At 32.9% G+C, this 11,901-nt stretch overlaps 1 protein-coding gene across 1 annotated transcript; it reads left to right on the forward strand.

Moving 5' to 3' along the window:
• The first annotated feature begins 6,221 nt into the window (after positions 1-6,221).
• Positions 6,222-8,329, forward strand: LOC130814840 (mitogen-activated protein kinase kinase 5-like). The gene has a single exon (XM_057681069.1). It carries the CDS (start codon positions 6,561-6,563, stop codon positions 7,656-7,658), a length of 1,098 nt encoding a protein of 365 aa, XP_057537052.1. The 5' UTR covers positions 6,222-6,560; the 3' UTR covers positions 7,659-8,329.
• Positions 8,330-11,901: the final 3,572 nt, after the last annotated feature.

Consider the following 11,901-nt stretch of genomic DNA (forward strand, 5'->3'; position numbering starts at 1 on the left):
GGTTACTAAGATTAGATGATTGTTGCACTGACTTTGACTCAGATTAATAGTCTTCCACTATTACTAACAACAGTTCAGATTAGCAATCATTAGCTTATTTTGAGAAATATATTATTTGAGAACTTACATTTGTAATTTTTCTTTTATTAAACGCTTATTTTTTTTCGAATAGGGTTGGGGAAAAAATTCACTTAGACTTGGGTAGTTTGTTTGACTTGATTTGACTCAATTTTAATTACTTTGATTTTTTTCCTTTTGAAAAAATTGCGTTAGACATGTTTAATTTTGGTAAAAAAAATTAAATCAAATTTCAACAAGCACATTCGTTGGGATAAACATTTCAAATTTAACAACCAATACAATCGTATATTTATACAGCTGGTCTCTTCAGAGACCGTCTATTTGAGAGACGGTCAAAAAGATAATCTCTCGAACCCAAGCCCTTAGTGATGATTTCATTAATAATATAAAATAAAATAAAAAAACTTAAACAACATTATAACTCAGCAGCAAGCAGAGCTCCTTTATAAAAACACACTTTTCATATTCCAATGAATATCATTAATTTCTCCTCTTGAAAACCACTCATGTAATTATTACATTACTCTTTAAAAAAAAGTTTCATATTAAAAATAAACATCATTAACATTTCTTTTTATATTATCAGTAGAAACACCATGGATGTTTTCATGGAAGAATTCGATATTCAGCACAATCGTTTCTAAATTTTGCGATATTTTTGAGAAGGAAGAAAAAAGACTTATATTTGGTCCTTGATTTTTTTTTTAAATTAAACCCCCAATTGTTATTTTGTTTTTTGAAATTTTTTCTATAAAAATTAATTGAAATAAAACCCCCAGTTGTTGGTGTGAGGAGGAAGAAGAACACAATGACGTTGAACATGATGAAGAGAATACAATATGTATTAAGTGTACTGTAAGTTGGTATTAAGTCTAACGTAAGTAGGTATTAAGTGCAATGTAAGTTGGTATTAAGTATGATGTAAGTTGGCATCACGTTTTATGTAAGTAGGCAGTAAGTCTGATGTAAGTTGGCATTAAGTATGATGTAATTTGGCATTAAGCCTGATATAAATTGGCATTAAGTCTGATGTAAATTGGCATTAAGTATAATGTAAATTGGCATTAAATATGATGTAAATTGGTATTAAATCTGATGTAAGTAGGTATTAAATGTGCTATAAGTTGGCATTAAATCTGATGTAAGTTAGCATTAAGTTTGATGTAAGTAAGCAATAAAGTGTGCTGTTAGTTGGTATTAGATATGATATGATTAAGTATTAAGTATGAAACGTAAATATATAATATAAATTTACATTAAGATGATAAAAGTAGGTATTAAGTGCACTGTAAGTTGGCATTAAGTCTGATCTAAGTAGGCATTAAGTGTGCTATAAATTTACATGAATATATTTTACCTTTTATATATATTTCGAAATTCTAAGATAAAATTCTATCACCTAAAATTAAATATTTTATATAATAAAAACATTAAAAAACGAACGAAATATGTAGTTTGTCTGTCAATCTGGTGGAGCGAGATCCTTCCCATAATGTGAAAAATTGAAATAAATAAGATAAGTTATCAACAAAATACACGAAATAAGATAAGTTTTAACTTATTTCCAAAAATAAGCGTGTAATTTCCAAACCCGTGGGTTGGGGCTGTTCGCAGTTAGTGGTAAAAAAAAAGCAAACTAGTTTGACTTTTGTTTGACCCTGTTCGCAGTTACTAATTGCGAACAGCTAGTTTGCTTTTTTTAACCTAGTACTTTTCCTAATTATTGAGTTGTTTTTATTTGATGTATTTGCATTAGAAACATCATCATAAGTTATTACAAGTCAATGTATGTTTCAGGCGGGATGATGCATCGCCAAAAATCCGAGCATTCGTAAGTCAAAGCTTTGAGGCTATAATAAACCAAATAAACATATATATACAACTACATATATACAAATGTTTGAAATATACAACCAAATAAACATACACACACACACACATATATATACATACATAGTCAATCCAAATATACAAAAACCTAACACTAACGCTCATCACCCTCATCTGCGCCCTATCCAACTGAGTTGGTCTCATACGCCTCCTACGGTAGTAAGAAGCGTTCGTGTGTCGCTCTGGTAAAGGACGAGACTGGTACTGTGATGGCTGGGATGGTCCCAGCCTGCGAGGTCTCCGCAACGTCAATGGGGTATGAAAGGTCCATCTCCTCCAAATGATAGTCATAAGCAGGAGATGAGACGTGCACATCAACGGTAGCCGGTTATAACTCCGCAACGACTTTCGGTATTAAGTGCCGGAACTGCGTGCCGACGAACATGCTTTCGCAATCTCCCTCACCTGCTCCTCGTGGCTATACCGCATCACGGCTGCGGCACCTTGTGCCTGCAATTAATATTTAGTTAATGTAATATTATATTATGTAATCTACAACTTAACCATGTAAATGCAAATGAAGACTTACAATGGGTCATCGTAGGCGCAGCAGGAGCATAATGTGACGCTGCAATGATGCCACGTGGTGTCATCCATCGGCGAGTGACAGAGAGGAACCACGGCATGTACTCAGGTGTAGTAAGTGCGCCATGAACATCGATCGGCGCACCTTGGGCCAGAAGCTCAAGTCTATGATCCCAACGAGTGATGTGGCGCCAGTTGATCTCCGTCCAGTTCACCGTACCCTGATTCTTGCACGAAATCAGGTGCAACTCGGGTTAAGTGTTGCAAGGCGGTGGAATGCCCTGTACCAACCCATATTGGCGCAGTAAGCGCTCCGGTAGATGTACATCGACAATTTCGAAGCACATGAGTGGCACAGAAGCCCTCCACGCACCTGATTGAATCCCCGAGTGCTCGGGCACAGCCACGTAGGCTTCGGCAGGGTACGGGTCCCACAAAAACTATAATATATGTTATGAAAATATAAATGATATGTTAATTAAATTGCAGTAATGTTAATGATTACTGAAATATCTACCTAGTTGGGTCGTAGCAGGTCTAACTTATCTTATTTCATGTATTTTTGATAATTTATCTTATTCATTTCAATTTTTCAAAGGTTGAACCCTCTCAAATAAATTTAATTTGTATTGTCGATTAATATGATCAATGAATCATTTTATATTTTTGAATAACTTATTATTAGTAGTATCTATTACACATAACTACAAGAATAAAATTGCAACGAAATTTGCTTTATATACTTATCACTTCAAACTTAACAACAATTGATACAACCTTAATTTCTATTGATATTCTTTATATTAAAAAAATTCAATCCAATCTTTGGTAAAATATGACTATTTTCAATTTAAAACTCGAAAAAAAGAAAATTTTAAAATTTTATGGATAATATATCATATCAAATATCATATCAAATGCATCAGGCGTCATCTACTTTCTCCGTTCCAATCATTTAGTATCATTTATTTTTTTATTTGTTCTACGCATTTTACATTATTTTGTTTTGACAATAACCCATCATTGTTTTCTTATAATTAGATCCACTTGAGGTGGTCATTCGAGTCATCGTGTTGATTTTGGGTTAGATATTTCGGATCGGTTTAAAATCGAATTTTGCGTACATATTAGTTTTTTCATAATTGTAAATTAATTTTTAAATCGGGTCAAATCGATTCAATTACAATGTCGAGTAAATTTTTAATCGTCAATCTGTTTTGAACACCTCTACCTTCCATACAGTTAAACTCTCTTTCGATTTCATATAGACAAAATATCATCTATGTATATTTCTTATCAAATATCCATAGATTTCTTAATAAAAACTTCATTTTGATTAATACTTATTCATTTCGGTATGACATACTCATGCTTTCCATTTGAATATTTGATGCCTTAATGACATTACCTCCTATAGCGCGTGACAACAACCACACCTTCACCTCTCAAATCTCAATCTCACTTCAACGAATAAAATTCAATTAAATTAACACGTTGATTCCCTTCTAGAGCTCTAATAATGGGCACAAACTTTAGCGAGCTTAAAGAGACTTGAGGCTTAAGACTTGATTTGTGAGAAACATGTTTTATTTCAGCTCGAAATATAAATACCACTTTTTAGAAAATGTTTGGATTTATTTTTTATATGGACATTTCCTTTCTTCGGCGGGTTTTCAAATTTGCACTTCATTGGTCACACTTATTTAGCATTATTTGCTATTTTGATCAGTCTCACTCATTTTGCAATTATTTTAGAAAATGATCTACTATTCTTTATAATCTCATTCATACATTTGAGCTCTCTTTTTGTTTACAAATTGTTGTGAATGGGCTATGATGATTGGTGAACAACAAGCAACAAAAAAAAACACAAAGAAACCACCCAAAAACAGAGCACAACAATAAACAACAAGAACAACAATATTTATGAGGTATCTATAGATATCTTTTCCTCAAAACAAGTTTCTTATCATTAATATATCAACATACATCAATGACTCAACTCACACAAGTCTTGAGAACGCTCTCTCAAAGTAAAGATTGAACCTTTAATGTCAATCTCACAAAAACATGTAAGTACAAAGAGGAAGAACTCTAATGGTGTAAACCTAAGTTGCCTCTCATGTATTTGCCTCTTTAATAACTCTAATGATGCTCTAAGACTCCCTTTTATAATCCCATAGCATATTAGTAGAGCCTAAGACAAAACCCCAAAAGCCCACTAGTTTCCCGCAACAAAACATGTTAGAGCAAGCACCAAATCACCCTTGTGTGGAGGGTCTTCGGAGTGCCGTGATGAGGGTGCAACGAAGAACAGAGGCAAGCAATGAAGATGGGGATTGCTTTGAAGATGGCTCGAGTGGTCGAGCATGATGGGTTCGGTCGAGCCAAACTGCAGCATTGAACCAGGGGCTTCTGTGAAGACGCTCGACTGGTCGAGCCAGTCTGCTCGGGTCGAGCAAGGACCAGCAGGCCCTGACGCGCGTTTTCTGTTTTTTGTTTCTCTTGCTTGGGCTTCAAGGCCTATTGTCTTAGGGCTTCTCTATTGTATTGTGTGCTATATATAAAGGCCTAAATTGGATTAGAGATCAAGGGGGTGAGGCGAATACACTAGAGAAATTAGGGCATTGGCCATTAGAGTTTTCTCCTTGTATTAGTGCCATTTGTGGAGTTTCACCAGTAAAGGTGAAACCTTTATGGGTAAAGAGTGAGCTCTTAACTAGTGTAAGTTGAGTCATTAGTGTAATGTTGATTATATTAATGATAAGATACTTTATTTGAGGGGAGGTATCATTTGATACCTCATAAACACATTGTTGCTTGTTTATGATTTTCTCTTGTTTATGCTCTGTTTTTCTACTCATCTTCTTACCATAGTTCTACAATTGTTGGATTCGAGCTTTCAAAACAGAATATTGACAACTTTTTGGGCTGGCATCCACTCGGTCGAGAGAGCTCGCTCGACTCGCTCTAAAGGAGACATCAATAGCTTCTGATCTTTTGTTGAGTTATTGCCTTGGTCGTGCAACATTCTCCTCGAGCCTTGCCTTGATCAAGGCACACCTCAACACCTTTCTTAAGCACTCCATAACTTTCATCTAAGCATGTCATGTTATCCCCAATTTAGATTTGTTTTAAAAGAGCTTGTCACATCTTTTAGAATGATCAATTGTGGTTGCTCAATTTTGATTTGTTTCGTGCACTTTTATATGAGTTTCAAACTATAAGTTGAGCTTTTGATATGAGATTTACCAGGTATTTGATTGATTTGTTCTATGTATAAGTAAATTGTTTTTTTCTTGACTTGCATATTACTAGCACAATATCATGTGAACATTCCTCCTTTATCTTGAAATTGGCATCAATTAAACTAATCTGAAATTATAATACATTAATTAAGAAATACCCACCATTAATCATGTGAAACAATAAAAAAACTACTTGTTAAACCAGTTCAAATAGACAACTTTTTATAAATCAATCTGAAACTATTTGATTCATCTCAATGCAAAGATTATTAATATAAATTTTTTATAATATTTCGTTTTGTATAATAATGGATATTAAGTATTAAATAAGTGCATTGGATAATAAATAATGTGAAAAAGTAAATAGAACATTTTAAGTGGAACGGTGAGAAAGTATTAAACTTGATAATTTTTCCATTTATTTTTTATAATATTCCTTAATTTATAGGAGTAAATGATTATGTATCTAACAAAACAAAACAAAACAAAACAATACTCTTGCAAAGCATCCCATCACTTAAAACCTTTCTTTCTTTCTTTCTTTACTCATTTCATTTCCTCACTTCCATTTTTCCGTCCTCATATCTTCTTCTTCCTGGAACCTTCTTCTTCTTCCCCTCAAAAAACTCCAAAGACTTGTTCAATCTTCTCTTCCTCACCAACACCCTCTTCAATTTTGAAGTAATCAACCCTTTTTCTTCATTTATATACATATCTTTGAACAACCATCACCATTAATTTCCCTATCTACTCCAAAGTATATGATATTGATTCATTGGGTTAGCCCAATTTCAGATAATTGTTAACGCCGTCGATATGAACCCTAATTCCGATCATAACCGCCCAAATCGCCCTCGTCGCCGCCCTGACTTAACCCTTCCTCTTCCCAAACGCGACCCATCTCTTGCCGTCCCTCTTCCTTTACCACCCACCAATTCCGCCCCTTCTTCTACCACCTCCGTAACCACTAACTCAACCAATTCTACAAACCCTTTAAGTTTCTCGGAGCTAGAGAAGAAGAATCGGATCGGGTCGGGTGCTGGTGGAACTGTTTACCAAGTCATTCACCGTCCTACTTCACGGATCTATGCTCTTAAAGTCATATACGGTAATCATGATGACATGGTTCGTCGTCAGATCTGTCGTGAGATCGAGATTCTTCGAGATGTAAACAACCCTAATGTTGTTAAGTGTTTTGATATGTTCGACCATAACGGCGAGATCCAAGTTCTTTTGGAGTATATGGATCGTGGGTCTTTAGAAGGTAAGCATATCAATGATGAGGTTTACTTAGCTGATCTTTCACGGCAAGTTCTTTCTGGGCTTGTTTACCTTCATCGACGAAGAATCGTTCATCGAGACATTAAACCCTCTAATCTTCTTATCAACAGTTTACGCCAAGTTAAGATTGCTGATTTTGGGGTTAGTCGAATACTGGCGCAAACAATGGATCCATGTAATTCTAGTGTTGGTACTATTGCTTATATGAGTCCCGAAAGGATTAATACGGATCTTAATCAAGGGATGTATGATGGGTATGCTGGTGATATTTGGAGCTTTGGGGTTAGTATTTTGGAGTTTTATCTAGGGAGATTTCCATTCAATAATGGAAGACAAGGTGATTGGGCTAGTTTAATGTGTGCAATTTGTATGAATGATCCGCCAGCAGCGCCGCCTTCTGCCTCAAGGGAGTTCCGGAATTTCATCCAGTGTTGCTTGCAGAGGGAACCAAGGAAGCGCTGGACGGCTGGGACGCTGCTCAATCATCCTTTCATTGTGAACAATACAGGCGGCGGCGGTGGCGGCGGCGGTGCCAACCCGAGTAATCAAATGAGTAGTAGTAGTCAGAATCATCAAGTTCATACTTCTTCTTTACGCCAAATGTTGCCTCCTCCTCTTCCTCATTCTTCTTGATTTTTCAGGTTTTAATTTTCAAGTAAAGAAGCTTTTTTTTTTTCCTGTTTATTTATTGCAAATTTTCTTGTTTTTATGATAAATATGAGGATAATGATGGTAAGGAGGTAGGAGAAGGAAAATTTGGGAAGTGGGTTGAATTGTTATTGTAGCTCTTGTTGAGATTCTGATCAAGGAAAAGAAGTAATCATCATTTCTACAGTAGCTTTTGTTTTTGAATAATGATGAGGAGTTATTAATGGAAAAAATGATTCAAGAGAGAAAATAAACATTTTCTCTGTGATTGTTTTTGCATTCTATTTAATGGTATATGGTGCAAATTATTCCTTGCTCTATTGTGTGTATCTCTTTGTGTTGCGAACACTGTCACATGATTTGCTAATTCTACGCTCAATTGTGAATTGATAAAAGCTAAGTATGATAGATTTTGAGCTGTTTTGAGCAAACTCGATCAAATTGCACGTGGGTTTAGTTACACTGATTGGGAATTAAAGGCGAATCTACAATAGTAGTATGGGCTTACGGGGTGAGTCAAATACTCATCTTTATGCGTAGAGTTGTAATTTGGTTGTCATTTTTTTACGGCAGACAGGCCTCCATTCTTGTTTTCCCATATTTGGCTATTTAGCCCATATATCTAATGCGTCTCTCTGAGAGATCTTTTCTCACAATAATTTGTGCTTTTGTGCTTTATCTTATATCTTACACAATTTAATATTAATATTAATAGGGTTTTTAACCAAATTACGGTTACCATCAGGAGTGGATTCCCCTGCTAGGAATAGGAGTAAATGTTTGATCACAATTTTTGTTTTATGAAGTAAATTGCTTGTTTATGAGATCCTCTATACTGCTTATAACCCTACTTTTTTGGATGTTTACCTGTCTTATGAGATCACCAATGCTTTATGAAATCTGAAATTCATATTCTAGTGCAAATTTAGAGTGTCCTTTTATGTTATGGAAATACATCCTTATACAAACTTAGAGTCTTCTTGTATGTTACGGAATTTATCGTTTTACATCCTTGTATGTTATGGAAATTATGGTTTTACATCCTTGTATCCTTGTCCATATTTAGAGTTTTCTTGTATATATCATTGAAAAATATCCTTTTACATCCTTGTGCAAATTTAGAGTGTTCATTTATGTTATGAAAGTACATCCTTGTCCAAACTTATCGTCTTCTTGTATGTTAAAAAAATTATCGTTTCACATCCCGGTATGTTATGGAAACTATCGTTTTATTTTACATCCTTGTAGTATGTTATGGTAATATCGTTTTACATCCGTGTGCAAATTTAGGGTGTTTATGCTATTCGTTTGCGCTATATTGGTCTATGATTCTATTTTTCTCTGTCTCCGAGTAAGATTCTATACATGGCTTCTATTTGGTCCTATATCAATTGGCTTCTTGCCTTTTTTATTTGCTTATTATTATAATTTTCTCTTGGGTGTTAATTTTATGTCCTTGTATTGTTTGTTGGTTGTTGACGGGACTTTAGTTCCTACATCCTTCCCATTAGGAGGCATGTATAGCATCATCTAGTTATTGACTTCTTTTTGTAGAGGTTCCAACTTCCTATGGAATAGTCTATAGAGTCTTGTTTCTTGCAATGTGTTTACTTGGATTAGGGGGATATACCACGAGGAAAGAAGTCGAAACGAAGATATAAGAAAGTGTTTAGAAGTCTTAAATACTGAGACGATGAAAGAAAATCACTTAAGATGTCAGACGTGCAAAGATGAGGTATCATTGAATCGACAAGGAAGATAGAAAGTTGAAACTTAAAAAGTTTAAAGAGGGCGAGAATAATCTGGAGAGCTGAAGTGCAAAAGAAAGTAAAAGTTTGTCTTAAATCTTTTTAAGGCTTGATATTGTTGTATGCCTTTTGTGTTTGGTGATTTGGAGTGTGTAGGAGGATGTTTGGGAGTAGTTCATTCAATTCATCTTTCTTACCATCCTTTTTTCTTAATCATAGTAATCTCTTTTATTATGATATTGTTTTTCCTTTTACTCTAGTCTCTTCTCAGTGGGGTATGCCTGACTTTTGAGATAAAGTAAACTAAGCATTCTGATGTACTTCCTTTTATTAAAATAAAGGAAAAACAATGTATTAGATATTTTTGATTATTTCAATCTGTCCTATTAAATTTGCTACTATGAAAAAGTAAGACAAAAATAAATATTGTGAAATAGTGGAAAAAAATATATCGATGAGATGAAAAAGTAAATTAAATGTGTTATTGAAAATTAATGAAAGAATATGGGTTATGATAAAAAACATAAAAGAGCTACTCTTATAAGCGACCGTCAATGGGTGAGATGATCATGATCTTATAACATGCAGCTCTTATACTAATAAGTTTTGTTAGTTGGGTTATGATCAATTAGATTGACTTGTTTATTGTCGTTAATTTATAAGTCAAAACGTAGTCATATGAGATTTTATTTGAATCATGTTTATTAATTTTTAGTTTTCATAATTTTTGATTGAATACGTGTATTGTATGGCGTGAAATGAAAAAACAAATTGCGCAAATACAGAACGTATATTGGGTATTTTTTAAGATATAACATCGGAAAGAAGATTTTTTTGTTGGGGACTATGTGTAGACTAAAATGTAGAGTTTTATTTTTATAAAAAATTTTAGGCCTAAAAACTAATACTTTTATCCCACATCGACCCATAAAAATGGTGTGCACAATTTATAAGAAGTACATATCTTGGCTTATGAAGTGTGTGCACTTGGTGTTTTCTCGATTAAATGTTGACATTGACAATAAGTACAACTAAACTTAACATATAAACTATTTTTTATACCTTTTAATTGAAAGAGTTTTATACGATCGGACATTTTATACTTATATAAAATCGATTTTATCTTGTGGAAAAATTTTATGATCACAATTTAGTAATTTTTGTATTTTGGAGAAAAGGTTTAGTAAATAACAGTGATTTGTGAAATTAACATATCAATCCTTACGTGGAAAGATTTGACAGGGTAAGTGCTTTGTGATTTTAATTTATCTTTTTGGTTTTGTTTATTTTGCTATTATTTATTTTGTCTTTTTATGATGATTTACAAAATCATGGTGATTGATTAGCAATTTTTGTATTTTGGCGACAATTCAACAACCATTGCTTTATAGAAAACTACATTGAAAATTGATTGTCTTGTCTTAATATGATTCACTATCAAATTAACACACGAGTTTATTAGTATTGTGTTGCAAGTTTGCATCTCTTTCTTCTAGAAATAGAGAGATTTTTGAGGGTGTATGAGATGGTCAACCGCATATACTCTTTCTTTCTTCTATATATGAAAAAGTTAATAAAAAAAAATATGTTAAGTTTATTAATAAAATAAATATATTTATTATAAATAAAGCGTAAAATTAAAATTTTACCCACAGATTTTTCGAGACATCTTGTCTAGGAAGCTTCCTAAGAATTATTACATTCCCTCAAAATAAGGGAAGCTTCCTAAGAATTATAATACATTCCCTCAAAATAGGGGAAGCTCAAGCTACCTACCATGTTATTGAAAACTTTCCATTATGACTGCAACTTCTTACTCCTCACACACGAAATTTCTATCAATTTTTCTTTTTGGTCCGTTATATTTTGTTTTTATTTTTAATTATGAATCATATTTTAATAATTTTTTCTTTAATTATTATTCGCATATTTAATTTACTGTTTAATTTATTTACATATTTTTCTTACTTTTGTATAAATTTTCATTTTTTTTGCTTTTCTTGGTTTATTTATTAATTGCTTATGAAACAAGTTTGATGGGAGAAACCGTTTTATTCCTATGATCAAGCCTAATCATCTAAAGTATCTTGTACTAGTTTATCTAATGTTTTTGAAATATTCTAATTACATATTACACGTTACGATGTATACTTTTATAAATTTATTTCGACAAATTTGTAAACATAAAAAAAAAAAATCTATAAACAAATTTGTTACGATGTAAATGCAAGTTTAGAGTATAATGTATTTTTAACTTCCTTGACTGATGTTGCAAAATCGTAGTAATTTTGTTCTTTTATGTTCTTCTTGTTTAATTTGGGCATAATTTTCAAAGTAAATTTTGAGCTTTAATATTTCTAAATACGAATCATAAAAAGTTTTTAAAATATGTAAAATAAAACAAGTTTACATTAAAATGTATTTGATGAGATCACACATAAATATATTTTATCCTCTATATATGTTTAAAAAACAATAAT

Source organism: Amaranthus tricolor, chromosome 6, assembly GCF_026212465.1.
Source record: "Amaranthus tricolor cultivar Red isolate AtriRed21 chromosome 6, ASM2621246v1, whole genome shotgun sequence".
Taxonomy (NCBI): domain Eukaryota; kingdom Viridiplantae; phylum Streptophyta; class Magnoliopsida; order Caryophyllales; family Amaranthaceae; genus Amaranthus; species Amaranthus tricolor.